The sequence below is a fragment of the Lacerta agilis genome, chromosome 16 (genome assembly GCF_009819535.1).
Source record: "Lacerta agilis isolate rLacAgi1 chromosome 16, rLacAgi1.pri, whole genome shotgun sequence".
Lineage (NCBI taxonomy): Eukaryota > Metazoa > Chordata > Lepidosauria > Squamata > Lacertidae > Lacerta > Lacerta agilis.
This window is the reverse complement of record NC_046327.1, coordinates 6,300,820-6,328,687: the sequence shown is the minus strand read 5'-3', so window position 1 is coordinate 6,328,687 and position 27,868 is coordinate 6,300,820. Positions and strand designations below refer to the sequence as shown.

The 27,868-nt window shown below is 41.4% G+C and overlaps 1 protein-coding gene across 1 annotated transcript in view; it reads left to right on the top strand.

Moving 5' to 3' along the window:
* The window catches only part of LPAR1 (lysophosphatidic acid receptor 1), a 47,193-nt gene that overhangs the window by 9,648 nt on the left and 9,677 nt on the right, over positions 1-27,868 (top strand). Inside the window, exons 2-3 of the mRNA XM_033172977.1 lie at positions 8,129-8,285; positions 12,736-13,483. Coding sequence (XP_033028868.1) covers positions 8,226-8,285; positions 12,736-13,483 — 808 coding nt within the window. The 5' untranslated portion in view covers positions 8,129-8,225. The remainder of the gene's footprint in view (positions 1-8,128; positions 8,286-12,735; positions 13,484-27,868) is intronic.

Sequence of the window (27,868 nt, the reverse complement as noted above, 5' to 3'; positions counted from 1 at the left end):
TCCTCTGGTGGATGCACACAGACCTTATAAGAAGGGACCCATGCGGGTCATTTGGCCTCGGGACTCAGGTGCTAAGAGGGCCTCAAATTTAGGCATGTGTTAATTTTTTGGCATTTGCTAAGTTTCACAACATGTTTTATGCACATTGGACCACAAAAGAGACACTCTCACAGTTTAAAACTGGAAGTTTAAGCAAATAAGAAATGTGATTTCATAAAAGACATTTGTCTGTTTATTAAATGATATAGATGCCATATTAAAGAGTTCAAAATGTTATTGACTTGGTCAAAATGGTAATTCCAAGGCCTACAACCTTCCACTCTGGCTGTCAAGTAACCCCCATTCCCTTTGGTAGAAACTATGCTGGAGCAATCTGTGGACACATGTGGTGGCCTATTTACCATTTGCTTCCCCCCCTTCTTTTTAGAAAGCTTGGGAACAAAAAACAAAACAAAAACATTTAAGGGTGGTGGTGGTCAGCTTAGCTTTTCTTCTCCCTTCCTATAATCACCTACAGAGGCTTCTGAAGAATGGGATGGAAAGAAAAGCAAGAGCATTACTTTGGATCCCACTTTGGAGCTTTAAATCAGGCCTGTATTTTCTTCAGGGCACTCAGACCCATTTGCCCAGCCCTGCCAGTGGAGTGACACTAGCATCACTCTGGTGGTGCAGAAGCCCTGTTCCACTCACCAAATGGAGCTTCCTGTTCTCTAAACCAACTCTAACCAACTGAACTATCTGCCAGCAGAAAGACCCAACTTGGGAGTGTTCCAGGGGAGGCGCTGAGCTTGCCTGGGATTTCCTGTATCCTGAGCTGGCCCTACTGTCATGATGTCATCACTTGATTTAATCCAGGCCCAGTCTCTACACCACCTCTAGGCTGGCATAGCGGTCCAGGCTAGTCTTTGCCGCCATCTTCTGCCCAGGCTTTGAATTCTTTGCTGGCTCTACTGCTCCATCACATCCTATTGCTGCCCGGCCTGCATTTCAATCATGCCCATCACCTTTTTTCCACTTTAATGGCCACAGTGAAGTTACTGTCTGCTAAATGGTTACAGGTTATTCAGTAGCTATGTTGAGATCAGAATACCTTGGTCTGCAACCTAATTGAGGAAAGTACCTTTGAATTACATCTATAAAATACAGTAGCTTACCTATCATTTGTTTATTTTATTTTTAGTGAGCACACAAAGCTTTGGGAAATATGCTGCTTAAGTTAATTTTTGTATTATTCTTTGAGACAGAAATCAATTCATTGCACAAAGGAGAAGGGATTGTTTCCCACATATTTCTAATAAAGTTTATCACTGTTTATCCTGCTAGAATCATTGGGGGGGGGGTGATGTATTGCACAGAATTTAAAATAGTTCATTCAGCTGCCAGAATCTCTAAAAGGTTATATAAAGTATGTGGATGTAACCCAAATGGGTGTCAAGATTAGAATAGTGGAACATTTTACTTATACTGTATCTGTTCTTTATTCTTTTGGATAGGAAACTTTGTCAACTTTGGGGAGGGCTACAGCCCATGAAATAGTCCCCTACAGCAAATCTTTGAGAAGTGCTTTTAATTTTTAAGGTATTGAATGCCCCTTGATAAGTAGCATTCTAATGAATAATTGCAGTTGAAGATGTTTGGATTATGGGTTTTGCTTTAATTATTCTAGAATGCTGATAAGCACTTGAAAGCTGCATTACCCCAGTGCCATTAACTTTGAGAAGAGGTTAATGACAAAAATATGTCTGTATCTTGTGAGAGAAGAGTTTTCTACCCAAAGATTGCTTGCTACTGCAGTTTCTACAATCCTGATAGTGTGTAGTAAAGTGGTACCTCGGGTTACAAACACCTCGGGTTACAGACTCCGCTAACCCGGAAGTAGTACAAGTAGTACCTCGGGTTAAGAACTTTGCCCCAGGATGAGAACAGAAATCGTGCGGCGGTGGCAGCAGGAGGCCCCATTAGCTAAAGTGGTACCTCAGGTTAAGAACGGTTTCAGGTTGAGAACAGACCTCCAGAACAAATTAAGTTCTTAACCAGAGGTACCGCTGTAATGGGAGGCTTTAAAGGTAGATTAGACGAAATCATGTACGAATGAGCTAGCTGTTAGAGACTGTGTGTATGAGTTTCTGGGAACTCCAAGAAGATTGAGTGCTCTCAGGTCCTCCTTGTAGGCTTCCCATAAGCATTTGGTTGGCCACTGGGAACAGGATACTGGAATAGATCAACCTTTGGCCTGATGTTCTTCTTAAGTTTCTTCAGAAAAATGTACCTGATTACTGGTTGGTAGTAGACAGTTGGGTCATATTGTGCCTTTATTTACTGGTTTACTGGTTATCAATACATTTCTGTGTCCAATGTAAAGTGCTGGTGATTACCTTTAAAGACCTAACTGGTTTAAGACTGGGTTAGCTGAAGGACTGCCTTAATTCAAACCAACTTGCCTATACCATGTGATCTGCTTCAGAGGCCCCACTTACTGCCTACATGCACAGCCCCATTTGTTGAGCTCTTAAAATATTCTGCTCATTTCTGATGCAACTTTTTGCTTAAATAAATTCTAGTGAGCAGAGCTTTAAAGGCATTTTGGTAGTACTAATAGCTCACAACAGTACTGTTTTCCGTATCTGTACACAAAGCATCAATTCATAATTTGGCTGATGTCATGTATGGAGCACAGGCTGCTCTGTGAATACAAAATGTATTCCTATGGGGTGGAGGAAGAAATGTGGAATACTAGTATCATTTTTTCATAGAAATGCAAAATGTTTACTGATGTTAAAAAAGTTACTTGGAGCCTTTTCACAGGTTACTTTTTAAACGTTTAAACCAATGATGTTTTTATTTATATTCTGCAAGCAATTGAGAATACTCTTTGTTAAACAAGCTTTTGATTCTGTTGTTGCTTAATGGTTTGATTACTGGTGCTCCTCTTAGTGTTTTTGTTTGTGCTGCTCTTAATCATTTGATAATTTGTGTTTTCATGGGTGGATCATTGTTGCTTTTATGTTTGTCTTTATTGTACACCACTTTGAGCAACTCCTCCGTAGAACTGGCAAAATGCAGTATACATTTAAAAATAAATACAGGTGGTAACCATTTCATATGGGGGTTCTGTTCCTGGCCCCTGTGCACATTAGTGGAGTGCATAGACGTGTGTCCCGTCCTGTTATACCCTGTTCTGCCATGCCCCCGTTATATCCTTTTTGTGACACGTTGAGTGACATTTTCGGGTCACTTCCAGGTTCTGCACCGTACATGTGTGTGCAATTGCACATCTTCTGGACATGCATTAATCAGTCATTGCTTGTATTTAAATCACCATTTGCAGCAGGCCTCTGATCTCATTTTATCCCCCAAACAGTTCTAAGGATCTGAAATAACATGAATTTCCGAAGGCTTCTTGCTGCAGAGAAGCCACATACTTATTACTGAAGTGCTGCAACTTTTCTGCAAAAGTTACTGAACAATTAACTGAAAGCTTATTTTTCCTGTAAGTGTCCCTAGCTCCAGTTGCAGTGGTGTTGGATTGGTATCTTGGGCTTTTAGAATAAAAGGAAGTAGGTAAGATGATGTTTCAAGAAGTGATGGTCAAAAGCTCAGGAATCAATCTAGTAATATTTGCCATTCATTTAATTGTTTTTCTGAAGGTCATTAGTAGCCCAGTATAGATGCTATTCAGCTACTTAGGGAATCTCTCTATGTATTACATATTAAATTACCACTTTGCATAAAAGCTTTTGTCTGCAGCAAGAAACTCCAGCGGGTGCAGAATGCCTCTGTGAGGCTCCTTACGGGGTCATTGCCACGGGATCACATTCATTCAGTGCTATACCAGCTGCACTAGCTCCCGGTGGAGTACAGGGTCAGTTTTAAGGTGCTGGTTTTAAGCTGTAAAGCCCTATACGGCCTAGGACCGTCGTACTTAAGGGACCGCCTCTCCTGGTATGCCCCGCGGAGGACCTTACGGTCCGCAAATAATAATACCTTGGAGGTCCCAGGCCTCAAGGAGGTTAAACTGGCCTCAACCAGGGCCAAGGCCTTTTCGGCTTTGGCTCCAGCCTGGTGGAACGCTCTATCGCAGGAGACCAGGGCCCTGCGGGACATGACATCCTTCCGCAGGGCCTGCAGGACGGAGCTGTTCCACCTGGCCTTTGGTCTGGGCCCAGTTTGACCCCCCTCTATGCAACCCTGTAAGTTACCTCTTTGGCTCTTTTATCAGCTCATTTAAAGAAAGGACACTTCTTGTTGCTGATCAATCTGTACTATCAGCACTATGGCAAATGCCACTTACCTATCTAATGGGCTAACGCCCGCGGTGTGGGAAGTTCTCAACATTTTTTTAAACAAAAAAACTAATTTGGAGGAAAGAATGTGCTGGGTAATGAACCAGCATTGCCTCAGTAACATAGTGCTAGGAAGGAACTGAATCTGGGTATGTTTATCTAAACAGAACAGGTGGGTAGCCGTGTTGGTCTGCCATAGTCAAAACAAAATCGAAAATTCTTTCTAGTAGCACCTTAGAGACCAACTGAGTTTGTTCCTGGTATGAGCTTTCGTGTGCATGCACACTTCTTCAGAAAGCTCATACCAGGAACAAACTCAGTTGGTCTCTAAGGTGCTACTAGAAAGAATTTTCGATTTTGTTTTGACTATGGCAGACCAACACGGCTACCCACCTGTAACTGGAACTATGGAAGGCACCACATTGAGCCGCATGAAATGGAAGTCCATAAATCTCACAAAGAAACTGGCACAGATACAGACAGACATCTCCTTTCTAACCAAATGCAAAAACCTGGACAGGTATCTGAAGAAGTGTGCATGCACACGAAAGCTCATACCAGGAACAAACTCAGTTGGTCTCTAAGGTGCTACTAGAAAGAATTTTCGATTTTGTTTTATCTAAACAGAAGTAAGCAGATTGCACAAGTCTAGCAATCAAGTCTGTGGTTGAGAGCAATTGAGACACGGAATGTGTTAAGTGTCATTTTAAGAAAAGGACAACAAGGAGCTTGAGGGCATGAGGTTTTTAAAAAATCACCCTGTGCTCCCCCACTTCCTATAGAGAAATAAAGTGCTTGTCCTGAGTGAGGGGTGAAAGCAAGCTCTGATACCAACACATTTACCATTTTATAGAACAGCACGGAAATAGTTCAAAGAAAAAAGTGCTTTCTGCAAGGCCTAAATGTAGTACAGTAGTACAAAGCTTCTGTTCAAGGCTGTCTGGTGTCCTGAACAGGAGCATTCTGTTGGGGCTTGGGAATACCCTGCAAAAGGTTGTTGCAGGAGCTCACTTTCTCTGTTTAACGCTGAAGAATTTATCAGCTGTCATGGAATTAAGTTCCATGCATTTGTTTCTGCACATTTTGCAGCCGTTACATGAAACCTGTTAGCAATCTTCACTGAAGTGATATGTAGCTCGGTTTCAATAGACTTGGGTAACTTCTTTAATGTCAGTGAGCTATTGAACCTTGCAACTCAAACAATCTCAGCTGAAAAATAATTGATTGTCTAAAATCCTTTACTTTGGGAGAAGCTTTGTGGAATCTTAAATACAAACTGCAGTCAGATGATCCTGGTTTGGAGCACCGAGAAGTAAGTGTGTGTGTGTGTGTGTGAGAGAGAGAGAGAGAGAGAGAGAGAGAGAGAGAGAGAGAAAGAAAGAAAGAACGAGTTGGTTTTATTGCACCCACTGTATTTATCATTTTTTACTATCTGAAAAGTGTTGCTGCTGTTTAAGCTTATAGATCATAATGATTGGGAATAATAAATAAAACAATTGTTCACATTAGATTGTGTGTGTGTTTTTGTTTTTACAGATTTTATATATAAATTTTTCAAGCACTGTTTGTTGCTCATCCTTTCTTCTTTTTTCATCTCCCCCCTTTAGGTTCAGGGGAAGGGAAGGAAGGAGGGTACAACATTAAGGGTCTACTTTTCATTCCTAATGTTTCAAACCAAACCATGATTCAGTTGATCATCTTCTTATGTAGCCACAGTGTTTACAGCATGAAAATGAAAAATGTTGGACAAAGCAGAACCTAACAGGATTATTAATAATAATAATAATATCATCCCGCACATCTGGCTGGGTTTTCCCAGCCACTCTGTGTGGTTTCCAAATGTAATAAAACCCTAATAAAACAATACACATTAAAAGGCTTCTCTATACAGAACTGCCTTCAGATGTCTTCTAAAGGTTATATAGTTACTCATCTCCTTGACATCTGATGGGAGGGTGTTCCACAGGGAGGGTGCCACAACCGAGAAGGCCCTCTGCCTGGTTCCCTGTAACTTTGCTTCTCACAGTGAGGGAACCAGCAGAAGACCCTTGGAGGAAGACCTCAGTGTCCGGGCTGAAAAATGGGGGTGGAGATGCTCCTTCAGGTCTACTGGGCCAAGGCCATTTAGGGCTTTAAAGGTCAGCACCAACACTTTGAATTGTGCTTGGAAATGTACTGGGAGCCAATGTAGGTCTTTCAGGACCGGTGTTATATGATCTCAGCAGCCGCTCCCAGTCACCATTCTAGCAGCCACATTCTGGATTAGTTGTAGTTTACGGGTCACCTTCAAAGATAGCCCCACATAGAGTGCATTGCAGTAGTCCAAGCAGGAGATAACCAGAGCGTGCACAACTCTGGCGAGACAGTCTGCGGGCAGGTAGTGTCTCAGCCTGTTTACCAGATGGAGCTGGTAAAAAGCTGGCCTGGACACAGAATTGACCTATGCCTCCATGGACAACTGTGAGTCCAAAATGACTCCCAGGCTGTGCACCTGGTCTTTTAGGGGCACAGTTACCTCACCCAGGACCAGGGAGTCCTCCACACCTGCCCACCTCCTGTCCTCCAGGAACAGTACTTCTCTCTTGTCAGGATTCAACCTCAATCTGTTAGCCACCATCCATCTGCCAACCGCATCCAGAAACTCACACAGGACATTCACCACTTTCACTGGTTCTGAATTGAAGGAGAGGTAGAGTTGGGTATCATCTTCATACTGGTGGGCTCTCCTTACGGCTTCATGTAGATGTTAAAAAGCATGGGGGAGTGGACGGAGCCCTGAGGTACCCTACAAGTGAGAGTCCAGGGGTCCGAACACTCATCCCCCAACACCACTCTCTGGACATGGTCCCATAGCTGTCAACTTTCCCCTTTTCTTGCGAGGAATCCTATTCGGAATAAAGGAATTTCCCTTTTTGAAAAAGGGAAAGTTGACAGCTATGCACGGCCCAGGAGGAAGGAGCGGAACTACTGCATAACAGTGCTTCCAGTTCCAGAAGGATGCCATGAGAGCATACAGAGTTCAGCACTTTTGTAGCTCAAAGAAGCAAAACCATTTCAAAATACCCAGGATTTTACTGTTGGCTAAAACTAAAACACAAACTTTACTTGCATAGAAATATCTAAAGATTTTCATAAATATATCTGTGCCAAATATGAGCTGAGGTGCAGTGGCTGCAGCACAAAATCAAAGGGATAGTTTGTATCTTACACTGGTGCTGGTATACCCACCACCCAATTCTGCTATATGCTATGCAATTGCAAATTTCTATACAGAAAGCCTGCAAGTTTCGCATACTGTATTTAACTTGTCTGCATTCAGCTTTATGCACTTAGCAAAAAAAGAGAGAAAGTGTCCCAGGAGGAAAAGGACTTTGACAATCCCACCTCCCACTGAACCCAATGTGTTTTGACTACCGTATATGTGGATTTGGCTTTATGCGCACTCGCCAGAATGTAAACCCAGCTTAAGTTGGGGCATACTGCACTTGGGATCTCAAAACACTTAAGATCCTTTGTAGTTACAGCTTTGCTTAATTGCAGTTTTAGAACATTAAAGGTTTTCTGAAATCTAACTTTAATATGCATCTTTTAAGGATTTCTGAAATCTTTGTAGGTTTTCCCCTTGTGTGAAGTAATGTATTACTGTGTATGTTGGATGAAAATGGCTGTTGGAAGTAACACTTGGTCTTTTAATGCAAAACTTTCTTGTTTTATGTTTAAAAATGGGTCTTCCATTTAGTTTTAGTTTTTTCGGTAAATGATTATTCACACAGGTTTGTCGTGTTAATCCATCTAGTAATTTCTTTTGTTTTTCTAAGGTTCTAAAACATCTTTCTGTCTTCTAGGCCCAAATGCCAGCATGATTAAGAACTGACTCAGAATCTCAAGACTTTACTTAAACATCTGATACGTGAAAGGAAAGGGTTTAACAGACCACTAACCATGGCAGACCCTTCAGCCGAAGTTCCCTTTTCTGTGATTACACAACCACAGCTAATTGAGGTAAGCAGAAACAGTTACAGTACAAGATTTTTACTAAGCTCTGCTGCTAAATTTTTATGTCTGTGCAATTGTCAAGCTTACATTTCTAAGCTCTCTTGTAAAACAATCATGTACCATACTAAATGGCGAGAGCTGACAGTTGGTCAGCTGAAAAGGACCCCAAGCTGTAGACATATTTTAAGCTTTTTCTAGCTACCACCACTTGTAGGCTTTCAGAAGTGTTTTTTTTGGTGGGGGACTTAACTTTATTCAGCTAACATTTTGCACATGTAGTATAGGTGGGACCATATCTGGTTTTGCAGTACAGGAGGTAAATTGGCTAGAAGCCAACACATATATAGTTTTGTGAAATGTCTATATCCATTCTTAAAGGACAAAATGAGGGAAGCCTTTCTCAGATGATTTTGAAATAAAACATATATCCAAGATGTTGATAAACTGTTACTGTAAAATGTACAGTTGATAAACTGTAAACTGATAAAGATGTTAGTGAAATTCTGTAATGTGTAGATAGTGCATGTTATTGCTAAGAAGTAGTGTATTCTGAGAAGTAATCCTCTGACAGCATTTTTTCACTTTTGGTATGCCTGTTACATACTAGAGTCATTGCATTTTATATTTATTCCCGTCAAACCCCACCCCACCCACCAAATGATTAACCTTCCAAAGTTACATGAAGATGAATTGTAGTGGCTTAAGATAAGATGGAAAATATGTGAAAAGCAAACAAATTGAAACAACCAGGGAAGCCTCCAAAAGCAGTGCTTTATAGAATGCCAAGTATTTCCCCCTTCATGGTGTGGAATAGTTAGCACGTAATGCATACATTGAACACTAAAGCTATAATGAAATTGTGGTCTCCTTGCCTCACCTGACCTCAGTGGGTCACTGATAGAAAACCCATTTTTTCCAAGGCCTCAGGTTTCTGTTTACTTAGTTGTATATGCTGTTTACATATTTTTTTCCTGGAAAGGTTCATCAAAGCAAGGTAAACCTTAGTTGAATGTCATCTATGTTTGCAAGAGTCTAGTATACTGCCAGGATTTATTTTTAAGTAAAAAGATGAGTGGTATGATCATGCCCCCTAACACCTTCTGTCTCCTGTCCAAAGGAAATATAACTTAATGGGGTCTTGATAATAGCTTTACTTACTTTTTCTGCCATTCAATGAGTTTCACAAGTTGATTGTTCATTACCATCTGACTGTTATGTTATTTCATACTGAGGAATGTATGTCTATAAAAACCAGGAAGCATTGAAAAACCCATTTGCACATCACTTTAAACCATAATCTAAAATAAGTGTGTGTTGTTCCTCCCCTACTCCTGGTGTACCAGAGGAAACAAACTACAAGACGGCCTTCTCATTATTTGTGGTTTGTTTCTCTGAAGTTGAAGAAGAGCAAATGTTTAAAATAAACTGTGGTTAAATGTGATGCGCAAACCTACTCAACTTTGCACTGTTTTGAACATCTCCACTGCACAAGCATTTCAGAACAATCTTGCCATACCCCCCCACATGCTGTTCTGACGGTTCTTCCGGTGTCTCCGTCCCCCCAAACAAGCCAGTTGTGTGGGGCATGGACTTCTCTCTTGCTGTTTGCTGAACGATTCACAGAATAATAGTTAGCATGATTTATTACATAGTTGGAGACTGTGAGTTTGAGAATGCTAACCACATTTAAAAATCATAGGCTGATTGATTATATAAGGCCATAATATGCAGTGCATTTTTTTCCCTTTCTGGTTTGAAGCAACATGGCAGGGCTGTCCTGCCTCTAAGGGAATGAGACCCATGCTTGGCTTTCTGACACCACAGCAGAAAAGGAAGTGTAGCGGGAGGGAGGGCAAGAGGTGGAGTAATCCAGATGAGCACAGTAGGGTTTCTGCTGATTACATAAATTCTTTGGGAGTGTATGTTGTGAGGGTCATAACTGTCTTGGCCACCACTATTTTTGTATGCTGCCCCTGGATTCAGCTTAACACAATGTCAACCCTGATGAAAGAGTGCGCTGTGTAATTTGTATAAATGACAGTGATAAAATGCTGGAAGTAGCCCTTAGGGAATGTGGCACTTTGAGTTTAGGCTATTCCTTCACACTTTCTCAAGGAAAAAAATCATTTGAGGGTTAAGGACTTAGCCCATTTGAGGGTTAATATGACTTCCTTGTATATATTCTATTTCTCTCTCTCTCGAAAGCTATTTTCATTTTGTTGTTCCTTTGTAGTAATTTTACAATGAATAAATAGTAAGGAAGGTCAACACCCTATTTGGTTTTTTCCTGGCAGTTTGTGGAGGTTTGTAATCATAGCTTCCAACAGGGTCTCTTATGGTTCGTAATCATAGCTTCCAAAGAGGTCTCTGACCTCCTTGACACACAGTTGTTTCCACAGACTCCCAGTTGCTAAAATTCCCTTTTTGGTAATGCACACTTTGCACAAGCTCCCCCGTCACACACAACTGTCCAGCTCATATGACTTTCTTTGACAGTTGGTGCATATTATATACTCAGGTTTCAAACTGAAATGCAAATAGGAGAAAATAGATAATGGGATTTTCTTGAACTTTTCCTTTCGTCCTTTAAGATAGGAACAATAATATTCTGCTTTCTAAAATACTTGCAAGGAGGTGCAAGACAAGATTCAAACACCAAGATGTTGAAACCAGAATTTCCTTCAAAGGCTAATAGTTGGTTTGCTTTTTATAAAACAAGTAAACATAGAATCAAGAAGATGGTATCTTAAAATGCCTTCTGCTTGGAGTTCAGATCTGTGGCCATATTTTACATAATACTTTAGTTGGAGGAACTGTTTGCTTGCAGTTGTTGACTGCCTTGGTATAGTAGCTGGCTGGATCAATGACTGAAGGATAATGGAATCTTATTTGGCATACTGTTTTCTTAAAATAAATTACAGTTTGTGTATCTTATATTTTATTGAATAGACTGCATTTAGAGTTTGTTTATTTTAAAATTCCTTTCACAAAGAAGAAAAAGTTCCTGTCTCACACTAGAATTTTCAAGGTTTAAAAATATATTTCTACTGAAATCCAACCTAGCATACCATTTGCTCTGTACCAAAATTTTGGAGCAGTAGCAAGTTTTTAAAGCTTATCAGAAGAACAGGAAACCACAATCCAATTTTCTTATACTATAGCTCTTAATTCCTATATATTTATTTGTTAGGTTATTGTGACTTTCCAGCACTTGAAGTAAGCCAGGCAATATAGGGGATATACAACTCAGTACATATTTGCCAAGGACAGAAGTGTTTGACTCCCAGCCCATTACAGTGCAAATCTTCTTTGTCCTTGCAAAACCAAAAGTGGGGGATATAAATAGTGGGAATGACTGAACGTGTTATGTTCTGGTACTTTTAAAATGTCTAAATATACACAAATTTATTAAGTGAATGGAATGAATGAAGAGGATAGTGGAGACAGATAGTTGGTGCAAAAGATAAACAAACATTAAGGGACAGTGGGAGCAGCAGCACATGGGGAGAGAGAATTAGAGGAATCTATCCCTCCAGGACAAAATTAAAGTCTCTTGGGCATATGAGCTACATCTCCTGCAGCTTCTCCCAAGGTCCATCTGGTTCACCAGGTCTTTTGTCTTGGCACATAGTTATATGGCACAAACCTCCCCACATCTCTCTCCCCTTGCCCTACCACTTCTCTCACCTTCAGCAGCCTGGTAAGTTATCTTTAAAGTGGATGGAGGAGGGTGGATTGGGAATTACATGGACTGGTGTGGAGGGTAGGAGTGAAACTGGGAATTTTTCTCTGGCTCAGATTATAACTTGGGGCTTGGGAATGTGTTGAGTTTTTTTCTTTTTCTTTTTCTTTTTTGGAGACAAGGCGTTGTTTCCAGACCTGAGCCCAGATAGGTTCACCAGCATCCCTATTCAATGCATATACTTATTATGGAAATATATTCATAGTATCTAGAACAAAACGAAATGGATACCAGTGACTACAGATCTGACATATACTATAAAGGTAAAGGGACCCCTGACCATTAGGTCCAGTCGTGTCTGACTCTGGGGTTGTGGCGCTCATCACGTGTTACTGGCCGAGGGAGCTGGCGTACAGCTTCCGGGTCATGTGGCCAGTATGACTAAGCCGCTTCTGGTGAACCAGAGCAGTGCACGGAAATGCCGTTTACCTTCCTGCTGGAGCGGTACCTATTTATCTACTTGCACTTTGATGTGCTTTTGAACTGCTAGGTGGGCAGGAGCTGGGACCGAGCAACATATACTATACCAGATATACATAGACAGATTCAGCTCCAGCGTCATTTTCCATAGGTTCTTTTTTATATATATAACCATAGTTTTAAAGCTTTTTTGTTCTTTGCTTTTGATTGTCTGTTCTAGTGGTCTTTATTTTTCTGGCACTGCAGTACTTCCATATCCTAACTTCTAATTCTGCTCTGTCTTCTTCTTTTCAGTCTACAGTGATGAGCGAACCGCAGTGCTACTACAATGAAACCATTGCCTTCTTTTATAACAGAAGTGGGAAGTACCTAGCCACTGAATGGAACACTGTGAGCAAGCTTGTGATGGGCCTTGGGATTACAGTATGTGTCTTCATCATGCTAGCCAACCTCTTAGTTATGGTGGCCATCTACGTCAACAGGCGTTTTCACTTTCCTATTTATTACCTAATGGCTAACTTAGCTGCTGCGGACTTCTTTGCAGGGCTGGCGTATTTTTACCTAATGTTTAACACAGGACCCAACACTAGAAGACTGACTGTAAGCACCTGGCTCCTTCGTCAGGGTCTCATTGACACTAGCCTGACAGCCTCTGTTGCCAACTTGCTGGCCATCGCCATTGAGAGGCACATCACAGTGTTCCGCATGCAGCTACATACCCGGATGAGTAATCGGCGCGTGGTGGTGGTAATTGTTGTCATCTGGACTATGGCTATTGTCATGGGTGCCATACCAAGCGTGGGCTGGAATTGCATCTGTGACCTCGCCCACTGTTCCAACATGGCACCACTCTATAGTGACTCTTACTTGGTCTTCTGGGCTATTTTCAACCTGGTCACCTTTGTAGTCATGGTGGTCTTGTATGCTCACATCTTTGGGTATGTGCGCCAGAGGACTATGAGAATGTCTAGGCACAGTTCTGGACCACGTAGGAATCGAGATACCATGATGAGTCTTCTGAAGACTGTGGTCATTGTGCTTGGTGAGTACGTTTGGCAGATTTTTTCCCTCACAGCTATCCCAATGGGACACCATTCAATCCTTGCTGGGAAGATTGAGGACTCACTTCCCACCAATACTCTTGTATTGCATTTCAAGAAAATGCTGCATGTTAAAAGTATTTAATGATGTAAAATACACATTTCAGTTGTGCCTTATTCTGTGACTGTTTACTCCTAAATCTTCCAAGTCATAGACTGCTGGGATGAATGACTTGCTCAGTTTGCATTCCTATTTTTATAAGATCACTTTCATCAACACACAACACAGCATTCTAAATTGTACAAGTTACAGAGTTAACTTCCCCCCGTTCTGCACCCCAGCTGTATCCATCATTTATCATGCAGGTGTAAATGCCACTGCAGTCTTGGAAGGCCTTCCATATGAGCTCCGGCTATTGATGCTACTAAAGTACTGTGGAAAGGAGACTTAACTGCATTGGCTTCCTCCTTGCTCATTGGAAGGGACACTTAACTTTTAAGGCATAAGAAAGGCCCTTCCATGTTTAATAATAATAATAATAAAAATAATAATAAAAATTATTTATACCCCGCCCATCTGGCTGGGTTTCCCCAGCCATTCTGGGCGGCTTCCAACAAAATATTAAAATACAATAGTCTGTTAAACATTAAAAGCTTCCCTAAACAGGGCTGCCTTCAGGTGTCTTCTAAAAGTATGGTAGTTGTTTTTCTCTTTGACATCTGGTGGGAGGGCGTTCCACAGGGTGGGTGCCACTACTGAGAAGTCCCTCTGCTTGGCTTCTCACAGCGAGGGAACCGCCAGAAGGCCCTCGGCACTGGTATGGTATACAACAAAATAACTATCTGAAGATACTATATTAGGGTCTTTTTGTTTGATAGTTAATGCCTAGCATGTGCAGTTTAGCATGTCTTGGCGCCAGATGGTTTGCTGGCTATTATTCAGCATCCTTTTATTCTGTTGGTTCAGTATGAAGATAACTACATTCTGAAAGCTGGATGTACATTCAGGCAGTTAATAGGAATGAAATGTTCATTTTCCCCTGCTGAAAATATAACAAAGGCTTTGCATGTTAATGTTAGTCATACCCGACTAAGCCTCACTAAGTAACAGTGATGATTCTTACATTGTTTTGATAGTAATTGTTAGGACTGGAGCCAGCACGTGCTGTGGCTTTCAAAATATTTAAACACACACATAGCTCCCAGCAGCATCAGCCCTCATTTTACAGTCTCTCTCTAGTGTTTACATGCACAGGGATGTGAATTTAATCATGGTCCATTATCCTTTACTAATTGTCTGAGGGACTGAGATGTACTTCTGTTTATGAAGCTGTTAATAATAACTTTGCTAGCTATAGAAAAGATCACCCCACTTTACCCCTTAACATATCTGCAAGCAATATTGTAAGAAATACAGGAAACTTAGGCAGCTGTTTGAACGAGTTATGCTAAAAATCTTGGAAGTTAAAACTAAAGAAGAGGATTTTCAGGAATTGGTGTTTGACAGTGAGTGAAAACTAATTTCAAGAAGAGATACTAAGTTGACTCTGTCTTTGGCATAGAAAGGCAAGACATAAATATCAACACAACACCCAGGGTCAGTGCAGGGTGGTGGAAGGGCTCTTGGGATGCTACAGAGAGCCTCAGCCCCACCTGGACAGTAGCACTTCCTCTTCCAGCGGAGGCAGTGGCGAAGTCTCTAGTGGGGAGGGGCAGGCTGCCCAGGGACTGAAGATCCAAGGCTCTGGGGATGTTGGAGAGGCTCTGCACTCCCCTCGCTCAGAGGGCGAGCAGGGGGACACACCATTTCCGTCGCCCCGAATGCGTAGAGGGGTGAAACGCAAAGAGGGGAGGCGGGGATTCCGTATACTGAAACTCTTTTGTTGGGGTCAGAACCGGAAGGGGCCATTCCTGGATTCTGCTGTTGGTTGATACAGACATGAACTTTTAGCTCTGCACTCTGTACATAGTATGCACAATAAAACTACCAAAGGAAGGGTCAGAGTTTTGCCTGTTTACTCATGAGCAACTACCTACAGACCTTACACCACTTATTAAGGTGTAAGGCCTGTTGATCTTAGTGGGATTAACTTCTGAGTAAACAAGTTGAGGATTGTGCTGCACAATGGTACTTACTTCTAAGCTGTAGCGGATGGCATGGTGCAGCCACAACACTCACCTGATCACTCATCCAGAAGGTGGAGGTGCAGAGGCAAGGCCAACACTGCAAATACCCCAACGGAGCCAGTCTGGCACTCTTGCTAGTGCGTTTGCACCTCACCACTGCCTTGCCCCTCTCCCTCCCAGAAAGCAGAAGTGACACAAACAACCAGAGGTCAGGCGAGTGCCACCACCCCGCCGTCATCTAAGGCCCCATCTGCACTACGCGCTTAAAGCAGTATTATACCAATTTAAGCAGTCATTACATAGCGCAGATGGGACCTAAATAAGCATGTTTAAGATTGCACTACACAAACACCAGGGGATGCCAAGTGTTTTGATGCTTACAAGAAGAGGTTGCCTGGTTTTTCAGAGGTGATAATTACTTTTAAATATATAAAATAAAAACATTACCGTATTGGCCCAAATACATACCTGCAAATAAGTCACACCTTTTAAATTGAAGGGGGGGGGAGAGAGAAAAAGACAATACCTGGCTGCTTCCTGGGGTGGGGGAGACAGGCTGCTTTGGCGGCGCCTTCCTCCTTCTTTCCAACGGCTATGGGGAGGCTTGGGAGCGGTGGGCGGACTGCGCGCCGTTGCCCCACTGTCCTAGGCTGCTCTCTGGGGAGGGGGAGCCATGCCGCTTTGCCGGTGGCATAAGGTCGTGAATATAAGCCACACTTTTAACTTTTCACTGTTGGAATTTGGGGGGAAAGTGTAGCTTATATTCAGGCCAATACAGTAGTTTTCTTTAATAAGTAGAAGAAAGAAATGTGTTTGATGGTTTCCTGAGACCATCCTTTTAGAAGTCTACAAAAGCTTAAGCAGTTTTATAATTAAAAACTTGTAAACACTTCAACAGAGTTCTGAACACATTGACAATAAATAGCTACTGCGATCTGTCACAACCTATCTGAATATAGCAATGTTTATTATTACGTTTATATTCTTTACCGTTCCTCCAAGGAACTCAAGGTGCTGTATGTGGTTTTCCCATTTTATCCCCACAGTCCTGTGATATAGGTTAGACCAGGGGTCAGCAAACTTTTTCAGCAGGTTGCCGGTCCACTGTCCCTCAGGCTTTGTGGGGGGCGGACTATATTTTTTTTGGGGGGGATGAACTAATTCCTATGCCACACAAATAACCCAGAGATGCATTTTAAATAAAAGAACACATTCTACTCATGTCAAAACACGCTGATTCCTGGACCCTCCGTGGGCTGGATTTAGAAGGCGATTGGGCCAGATCCGGCCTCTGGGCTTTAGTTTGCCTACCCATTGGTTAGACTGAGAGACTGTGACTAGCTAGTGAGTTTTATGGGTGAGTGGGAATTTTAACTAGGCTTCCGTAGTCCTAGTCTGAAACTGGACTCTAAGCACCACATTGCACATGCTACCCAATATCTGCCTGTCAACCAAAAGCTGTAGTTTTTGTTCAGGCAATTAACAAATTTGAATAGTACCCCAAGTATTCCAGGTATACATTATTTTTTAGTGTCAGAAGCATGGCTGTATGGTGTTCATCACCAGTCAGTTTAGTAGACTTCAAAGAAGTGGGAGCATCATACTTTCTGCTTGGACTTTCAGATTTAGACTTCCATAACTTATCAAGCACTTGGCTTCTTCCAAACTGAAATGTTTTAATGGAGTTCCCAAGCAGAAGGTCAACCTGCCAATTATCCCTCATTTTTAAAGAGTTGCCATCAGTGAAAGAGCAAATGAGTGGAAAATTCTGCATTCTACCTCAGGCATTTCTTTCTGTACAGCATGAATGGCAATGTTAGCAATCTGCCTCTGCCAAGACTGTATTTCCTAGTCTTGGAAAAGCCTAATATATGCTCTCAGACATGCGTGTGGAAAAGATTACTGAATGTTTATCCGCATGTTGCATGGATTTTTCCAAATAAACTTTTGGCTTTATGCATCAGTAAAGCTTGTATACAATACTGTGTGGAGAGAAAGAAGTACTCCGGCTTCTCCATTGCCCTAGCACCTGGTTGTTGCATCTGTTATCTGAGACAGAATGAAGTCTCTTGCTGTGAAGGAGGAAAGGGGGAAAGAAAATATTTGTGTTCTTTTCAAGGAAAAGTCCCTGCAGCTAGCTTTTAAACAAAGTTTGAGCTGCCTTAACTCTTTTTATATTGGGAGAATTAGGTATACACCAAATCTGATAACTGGATAAATGGCATTTTAATGTCTGTTGCACGAATGTGTGACAAAGCATGCCTTAAGAGTAGTGGTCGGGGCTCCTGCATGTGACACAATGAAGAAGTTTGTGAGTTCTCCCTTCACACAGCTAGGAATATAATTCGGAGATGCTGCAAGTTATTCAGCCATCGCAATAGTTTTTTGGATATTGAAAGAGGAGGCGTCCTAAAGACAATCGAAATATGATCTTCACTTGCATGTATAGAATATGGTGACTCTTCAAAAAGGAAGCTGCACTCATGTCATGGAGATGTGCTTTTGTGCAATGAGTTTAAGATCAGAGGTTAAGTGCTTTCATTTTTGAAGAGCCTGTGAATCCCATTTAAACCCACATTGTATACAGGCAACTTCTCTTTCTTTCTCTCTGAAGTAATTCCCTTTTTAGTATAGTTGGGGGGGGGGGCACGGATCTTTCCAATGAACAGAAAAGCGTTTTCATCCATCCCCTCTGTACTCATAGAGGGGCCAAACAAGAGAATCTTGTTTATCTGCCCAGTAAATGCCTAACATTGTGCCTGCCATCTCTTTACAGCCTTGCTTTGCTCCAATAGGATGGTTTCCCTTCTCCAGATGGGGGGAAATCTGCTCCTGGTGGCATGAGTGATGTGGGATCCAATCGAGTTTCACAAGAGGGTTCATTGTTTTGACTTATGACTAAGATGACTTGAACCTCTGGCTGGAGCAGTCGGGAGCTGGCACACTGCATCATCCCACAGAATTGCTGAAATGTTTCATCTTGGGGCAAAGTCAAAACAGAAGAGATGCCCCCCACCCCCCGTTCATTCTCTTTTTGTGTTTTCCCCCCTCTGAGTAAAATATTTTAAACAGAAGGAAATGATTTCATAGTTTGAGCTCTTTTCTCTTTTTAACAAGGCTGCTTTTGAAATAGCTAAAGTAATGGAGAACATAAAACTCCTTCTCCTTAGCATGCTTCTTTGCTCTGGGGCTTACATAGAATTGATTTATATAGCATACATAGGCATGAAAATGGACCTTGGTCAGGCACTGATTCAAAGCATAATAGAAAAGATTTAAATTTGAAATGTGCTTTAGAAAAGAGAGCTTACGGGAACATTGTTGGTGTAGTATACTTGTGCTTCAAGCAGATTGAAATACTAGGCATCCTTTCCTGGATCCAAGTCCCTCTGAGTAAATTTATTTGTCCAGGATTCAGGTGTTAAAAGATTATTATTTTTAGTTTTATGGAATTTCTAAGACAAATAAAAATACACTCAGTACATTAGCTAGGCAGCCCAGGAGCCACTTAAACACAGCTCTGTCTCGTGCCATTAATGGGGCATGGAGGAAATTTGCAGTGGACTGGCCACATCACACATTATAAAAACTTTGTAATGCTATATATGGGTGTTGGAACAGTTGTCATTGGGAGGGCATTTTCTGAGGCACCCCTGTAACAAACATTTTCACCTGGTTTGCACTTAGTACTAAACCATGGTTTATTAAACTGGCTTAGCATTATGTGTCAACCATGCGCACATACCTAACTTTGCAATGAATCTAGAAGCTAACTTTGCTGCCACATACACCCGGACAACATCATTATCGGCCCCAATAACATCGAACATACCATCTCGGGCCTAATTAATTGTTCATCTTCCAACATTATATATGCTTTCAAATGCCAACAGTGCCCTTCAGCTCTCTATACTGGACAAACAGGACAAACCTTGCGCCAAAGAATAAATGGACATAAATCTGACATCAGGAATCATAAAACAGAAAAACCAATAGGAGAACACTTCAGTCTCCCAGGACATTCTATACAAGATCTTAAAGTAGCTGTCTTATTGCAAAAGAATTTTAGAAATACACTTGAAAGAGAAGTTGCTGAATTACAACTCATTACCAAACTAAAAACTATGGAGAGACCTGGTCTGAATAGAGAGATTGGATTCATGTCCCATTATACATGCTAAAGCTAATTTTGATCGTCTATCCCTTTAAAAATCCCTTGCCCTTCTCTGTGGAACCAACTGCCATCATTAACAGTCATCAATAGTTATAAGGTTATAGTGACCTCTGCTTCAGAGTATCTGAAGAAGTGTGTATACACACAAAAGCTCATACCTGGAAAGCTTATACCTAGTTGGTCTTTAAGGTGCTACTGGAACATCTTTCAATAATTTTTGTTTACTTTTTAAGGCAGCGGGAACTGTATAGTTCTTCCAAAGATTGGAGAGGGTGACCAATAATCTTTCAGGCTGTGGTTATGACCTTCTGGAGTACCTTCCTCTCCATGGCTGTGCAACTGGAAAACCAAGCACAATGAACGTTCCCCACATCAAATGGGGTGCGCCTGCTGCCCGGGGTTCGGGGGACTTCGCCTGGCCGCGCAAATACAATATGTAAGAATGCTCTCTATGGAGCCTCGGTAGAAGGACACCAGCAGTCTCTCACCAAGATTGTTCTTCTTTAAAAGTCTGAGGAAATAAATTCTCTGCTGGGCCTTCTTTTCCAGAGCAGTAGTATTTGCGCTCCAAGTCATACCCTGCTCAATAGTCACTCCCGAAAACTTGAATACATCCACCCTCCCCACCCGGTCCCTGACGATATACAGGGGCTGAATATATATGCACACACACACACACATATGCACATTGGCTTAGACAGGGACCACTGTCTTTAATAAAAGATTCACCTTATTGAATTTGGCTCCCAAGAGGACCTCTGACACAGCGGTGTTGGTGTTCCTAGAGATTTTGTAAGATAACTGGGTTTTGTAGGGGTTTTTGAATGGCCAATGGAGCAGATCATTATTTGCACAGCTGCAGTTAAAGAATGCCTGTTAGAGTCCGTATTCCAAGTACTTTGAAGTGTGTGTGAGAGAGAGAGAGGAGGGTGGGTTTTTCCTTTGCACAATAGCTTCATTTTATACCCACATGTTTTGTTAAAAACCATTTGTCCTAGTCTCATATATTTTATATTACATGTTTTCATTGCTGCTTGGTTATCATTATTGTTAACAATAATTCACCTAATAGTTTAGTTTGAAATCACTTGTGAAACTGAAGGCAAAATAGACTGGTGAAACAAAGTACCTTAATGAAAGATTGATTAGTCAAAATGCCACCAAATAGAACAGCTGGTTTTCTCCAGTATTTACAAGTAAAGCATATGTTAAATAACTTAAAGGTTAGTAGTAAATTACACAATTTTGAACTGTTAATTACAAATGTAAATCAGTTGCCAGGAACTTAGCACAAATTTGTAAAATCATTGCGGAATCAGAAATGCTTAGTAACAATTACCAAAATGGAAGGCAGACTTTCTAAGAATAATGCCAGTAGAAAAATGGATATGGAAAAAATATTCTATGATTTACCTTCTGTAAGAATCTTCAGGATTTTTCTTAGTAAAACCATCACTCAGTGAGATTTAATACCAGCCAGACTGAATAGAATTTATCCAACTTGGACTGATCATTGTTGGAGATGTAAAGCGTCCAGTACAGATCTATTTCATGTGTTATGGGAATGTCCCATAATTAAGACCTTTTGGCAAGCTGTTTTACAAGAAATAAGAAATATCCTTGGTTATGGGATCAAGTTGGGATTTTGTTTGGTTATCTTAGAGGTACTACATCAGAGGAAGATTTTGAAAAGGTAGTCTTATTTATTAATGTCAGCTAGAATGCTAAAACAAAATAAAAAATAAAAATATCCTTGTCAAAACGGGGGGGGGGGGGTAAACTACCATCTATAGACACTTGGATTTCTAATGTATGGGGAAATGTCTATATATGGTCAAGCTGACAGGCACAATTAGAGAAAAAGAAGGTGAAATGAATGACAAGATTTGTAGGGGAAATGGAGTTTGGTTATCATTTGTTGGAACAATGAAGTACAAGATCCAGTTAATCCATATCTGTTGTTACTAGGAGAAATACTATAAAGAATTGCCCATTTTAAAAATGTGATTAGTGCTAATGTTGATATTTGTAAAGGAAAAAACAATTAAAAGAAGGTAAAGGAGATTTACAATAATAATTAATCCAATGCAAAGCTTTGGGAAATTACTTTTTTGGCCCAAAAGTATAGTACAAGCACCTTTATCCCTGACAAGCTATAACTTAAAGTGTTGAATATGGTACAGGTACACCTTCATTATTGCGTTCCTCCACAAAAAGAAAACTTTGTTTTCGATGACCCAATAATTCCAGCAGTGCAACACATCAGCTGAGGGCAATTCCAATAGAAAAGAGTTTAACAAGGCATGCTGGAATTTTCATTTCCCTTTTCATTTCCCACTTCCGACCTCCCCCCTGCAAGCAAGAACCCTTTGCTGTCATTGCAGATTGAAGCTGACATTTCACCATGCAGGTCTTACTATCTGTTTGCTGTACAGCTCAAGGAAATGCTACATTTTCATAGCTTCAATAAGGATTAGTGACATAAGTGGAAGGTAATTATTTTCAGTAGAGGAAAGTAGCTATATGAGGTCATGGAAACCTATTCAGTGAATTGCTCTTTATATAAAAAAGGGAAGAATTTCAAGAGATGCTGCTGCAAGTGAGTGGAAAGCACTACAGCAGCTTTAAGTTTTGATGTCTGTTCCTGTTTTGTCAACCCTTCCTGATTACTGATGCCAATGGCCATAGAATTGTAGAATTGTGAATTTGGAAGGGATCCTGAGGGTTATCTAGTCCAACCCCCTGCAATGCAGGAATCTCAACTAAAGCATCCATGACAAATGACCATCCAACCTCTGCCTGAAACCTCCAAAAGAAGAGGCCACCACTTTCTGAGGGAATCTGTTCCACCGTCAAACAGTTCTTACTTTCACAAAGGTCCTCCTTGATGCATCCTGGAATAGCATTAGCCTTTTTTGCTGCTACATCACTCCATTTGACTCATGTTAAGCTTGTGGTATATTAAGACCCCTAGATCCTTTTCACATGTACCCCTGGCAAGCCAGGTGTCCTCCCATCTTCTGTTTCTGCAGCTGGTAATTCCTGCCTAAGTGTAGAACTTTACATTTGTCCATATTGAAATCCATTTTTTTGTTTTTGTTTTGGTCCAGTTCCCCAATCAGTTAAGGCCATCATGAATTCCTATTCTGTCATCTGCAGCATTAGCCCACCCTCCCAGTTTTGTGTCATCTGTAAATTGGATGAGCGCCCCCTCAATTCCTTGATCCAAGTCATTTTCAAAGACGTTGGACAACAACGGGCCCAGGATAGAACCCTGTGGCACCCCACTTGTGAATTGTGAATATGTCAGAACTGATCGAGTTCTTGCTTATATTTTTCGCTCCCCCTTCAACTCTTTACTTACTTTAAATTTTAAAAAGGTGGTATATTGCTAAAGTGAATATTTAACCGGAGTGAGGGACAGTTAGGTCATGACATGAGCATTCTGTGTTATCTGGCAGTGTGATGCTGTGTCGGCTTTAAAAAATAAAGATAATACTGTGTGTTAATGGAACCATAGGAAAGCAGCTATCTTTCAGAGGTGACAAAGGCTCTGCAGCCTTGCTACTCATAAAAAAAGAAAAAGATGTGGTGACAAGCTGTGAAATTAAACAAAACTAAATGGCCAAGAAGATGATCCAATAATCTTTGGATGTCTACACTAGCTCATTCTCCCATGATCTGTCATTCAAAATATTCAAAGAAACCATGGGCAGTTGACATGTCATGCTCTTCTGAAATAAGGTTCCTCACCCCTGCAATAGAGAGCCTTGGTACTGTACTTTCCTATGGAGCAGTTGACACAAGGTTTACAACAGGTGAAGATGCATCAGGGAAAGAAGTGTATTCCCCCACCCCCACCCCAAAAATAATTTAAGATCTTTCAGAAAATGCCATAGGTGCAGTACAGAAGTGCAGCAATGATAGAAGTCTGGAACAGAGTCTTAACTAATGGTGTGGGGAAACTCCTCAGTTCAATTGTGGGGATTCTAGGCAGAGCCATATCAAAAATAAAGAGGGCATGGCTGAATTGTAAGCTTAGGTACACATTATTAACATACATCTGCATACTATTTTCACAAGTATCCTCAGTGCCAAGCAACCGAGAGTGCGCTAAAACAACATTCTAAAGTCTTAGCAAACCTTGACTCAGCCCTTGAACGGTTAATTCATGACCTCATGTTATTGTTTCAGTGTTTCTTATTATATTTGCCATCCAAATTGCAGGCAAACCCATAAGGACATAAAAATTATTGTTCTATGAGTGGCAGCTACAATTCTAATGATAGAAACAGATGTGTAAGTTGCAGCAAGATTCCTTGGTGGCTGTGTTTTTTGGCCTTTGTGCACTATGCTCCCCCCCATGCTGCTCCCCCAATTCTTTCTGCACTCATCCGCCTATTATTATTATTATTATTATTATTATTATTATTATTATTATTTACTTAACCACCGTCACTGAGATATAGCACAGCTCCATAAGATTTTACTGAGTTAGGCAAAGCCTGAAGCTGGAGAAAAGACGTTCTTGAGTGGATGGCTGCTGAATAGAGAAGAACTATTTAATTTCTTTTTAGCTGGGTTTTTCATCAACAGTGCTTGTTATTTCAGCTCAACCAAGCATTAGGAGCCTCCATTGCTTTTCCACATGGCATGGCTGCTCTTACATTTAAAATCCCCTTTCTTTAGTGGAAAACTTCCATAGTAATTCTGGAATGCTAAGGAGTGCGTTGGGGCTTACAGGCTATATTTGACCCACTTAAACCCTTCTTTTAAAAAAATCAGTATCAAAAAAACGAGTTGTAAACTGAGAGATACTTCCAGAATGGACTGTTCCTAGAACAGACACTGAATACTTTCGAATAAGGAAAACTAATGCAGGGTCACCATTGAGCCCATACATTCTTAAAGGAGATATTATTCTTTTCTGATATATTCCTCTTCCTTGCAGAAAATATTAATTAGAACTCAATTTAGGGTATTTACAAAGGCATGCCTACCAACAGAGGTCAGTATGAAGTTAATGTGGCCTCAGAGTTATTTGTAGGGTATCTGAGCTCTTAACACTGAATGAAAAGTGCTGTAGAAACTACTAATAGAAATTGGTGAGTCATAGCTCACTGGCAGAGTAACTGGCTTGCATGCAGTTCAACCCTCAGCATCTATAGGTAGGGCTGAGAATACCCTGTCTCAAACTTGGGGGGAGGCAGTCACCACCAGTCAGTGTTGACAATACTGAGCACATGGACCAATGGGCTGACTCGTTATAAGGCAGCTTCCTATAACAATTATGGAAGAGGCCATGGACCAAAAACTCAAAAAGTTCACTTCTTGTTGCCTTTCGCCCTCGGCCATTGGGGTCAGGTCTGCCCTACTCCACCTCCACTCCTCCTACACTGTTGGTCGGCTTGCCTGCCTGCCTCCATCCATCCATCCCTCCACTAACTGCCTTCCCTCCTTCCTCCTCCCCCCCTTGCTTTTTCCTCATCCTGCAGCTCTCGCCTGCTCTCTGTCCATCCCAGGCTCACTAGGTGCTCCACAAATACTTCTAATAACGCCATTCGTTGACTGGGGAGGGGGCCCCGCAGGGCCGCTGCAATGGCCCACGCAAGCAACTGGATTCCCCCGCCAAGGCGGACAAAGGAGCCTACGTACCTCTCTCAGCTGCCCAGAGCAGCGAAGGAGCAGCCCAGGGGGTGGGCAGGTGGGCTCCTAGCCACTCCGAGAGCCAGAGAGGCACGATTTGTGTGGCCCCCTCCCACTGTACTTCCACCCTTGGTGGGATCCAACCTGACCAACCCCTTGGTATGCCCCTGTGCCCCACCCCACATTTGTAAGAACTTGATCTTTTAGTGTGGCAGCACCTACACTGTGGAACTCTGCCTATTGGCATCAGAAAGGCACCTTCGCTGTACTCCTGCTACATACATTTGTATTTAGACATGCCTACCACATGTTTAGAAAGTCAATGGAAGTTTTAATCTAATTTTAGTCTGTTGTTATTTTAACTTTAAGTTTTAAATTACTACCACTAGTAGTAGTAGTAGTAGTAGTAAATTTTTACTAATTAATTTTATTATTTATACCCCGTCCTTCTGACAGGGTTTCTCCAGCCACTCTGGGCGGCTTCCAGCAGAATATTAAAACCATAATATTCATTTTTCTTAGTGATAATTTCATTGTTTTATCTTTTTCATTAACTGCTTTGAGGGGTTTTTTTTTACAATCAAGCGGTGTCAGTACAGCTGAGAAGATTGGGAGTGTGTAGACAAATGTCCGCTAAATATTTTTTTTTGCCAAGTTGGGACAAAGAAACTTTCAAGGTAACCTGATGCTATAGATGGAACTGCCATACTGCAAAGAGAGAGGGGGGCTGAGTAATAAGGCACAAATTGTATTAATTTTTTTAGATAACAATATACTTATTTTTTTAAAAAAGTATTTTCCCTAAGTGCTAAAGTGCTTCATTACATCAGCAATGCTTGCAGCATCCATGCCAGACACGTCAGTATTAGCATAACACCAGGCATAGGCAAACTCGGCCCTCCAGATGTTTGGGACTACAACTCCCATCATCCCTAACCACTGGTCCTGTTATCTAGGGATGATGGGAGTTGTAGTCCCAAAACATCTGGAGGGCCGAGTCTGCCTATGCCTGGCATACACACAACACTATGTAGGAGGCTTTAAGCTGAAGGAAAGTGACTTGCCCAAGCTACCAAGTGAGTTCACAGTTGAGGCAAGGATTGAATGAGACTTCTTCGCTCACAGCTATTTCTTATTGGCAGCAAACCTATGCACACATTCTTGGGAGTAAGCCCTATTGAATGCAGTGGGGCATACTTGCAGTTAAACATGCATAGGACTGCCCCTTTGTACCTTAGTTCTTGTGTCGCACCCTTGGCCGACTGCTAACACTGTTCTTATATGGCAGGAGTAGGGAATGTTTCCAAGTGCTTATGGGCTACAGCTCCCAGCATCCTTGACCATTGGTCATGCTGGCTGGGGCTGATGAGAGTTGGAGTCCAACCTTTGTGGTACAGTACTGAGTCCTTATATAAAAGCTAAGAAAGAGCTGGCTCTAAATATAGGCCAATATGTGCTTTGGATTGAATGTCAATATGACATGAAAGCATTAGTAAAATACGATACTTCAACAGCACAGGGAAATGTTGGCAGGCCTATATTTTTAAAAGCATAAAAGCAAGAAAGGTGGTTTTAATTTGTTCCAGTGCGTAGGCTGCTTTATAGTTTGGGGGTTGTCGCTTGGATTCAAATATACCCAGAGGTTCACCGGTGCAAATGAAACAAGGACATCCCCATCAGTAGCATGGAGATTACTCAAAAGGACTTGCTTTTGAATTTTGCCCTCGGGTCAAGTTCCCAGGCAGCACCAATAAGGAATCTGTAATAATAATAATAATAATAATAATAATAATAATAATAATAATAATAATAATAATATAGAATCATAGAGTTGGAAGAGACCACAAGGGCCATCCAGTCCAACCCCCTGCCAAGCAGGAAACACCATCAAAGCATTCCTGACAGATGGCTGTCAAGCCTCTGCTTGAAGACCTCCAAAGAAGGAGACTCCACCATATATTGCTGAACTTCAAGATGGATTTTTAAAAATAGTAGCAAATATAATACTTAATTGATTTAAAAGTAGCCCCCTGCCCTGTGATGGATAAACTAGAGAAATTGCAAAGCTCTTAGATATATTTATCACACACTTGAGAAGTCAAACCTGAATAGTGCCTTTGAGCCAATTATTTCTGACTTTCACTTTGTGCTTCAGGTGACCTCTTGTGGTGAGCCATAGAGCTTGCAATAACATGGTTGTGTTGCTGCTTCATTGCCACGGGGATTCTTCCAGCAGTGGCCCTGATTTTGAAATGCCTCTGCATTCACAGAGGTGGTGTATTTATTGTCCTTAAAGCAAAATTGGCAAGTGTTTTGTAGTGTTTTGAATGTATTTGGATTAAATCCTGAAAGGTGGTTAAGCTATTCAACTTGCCTATGTTGCATGTTTTCATCTGGGGAATGGTTTTAAAAAGAGGGTTGTTTGCCATTTCGCTGAAAA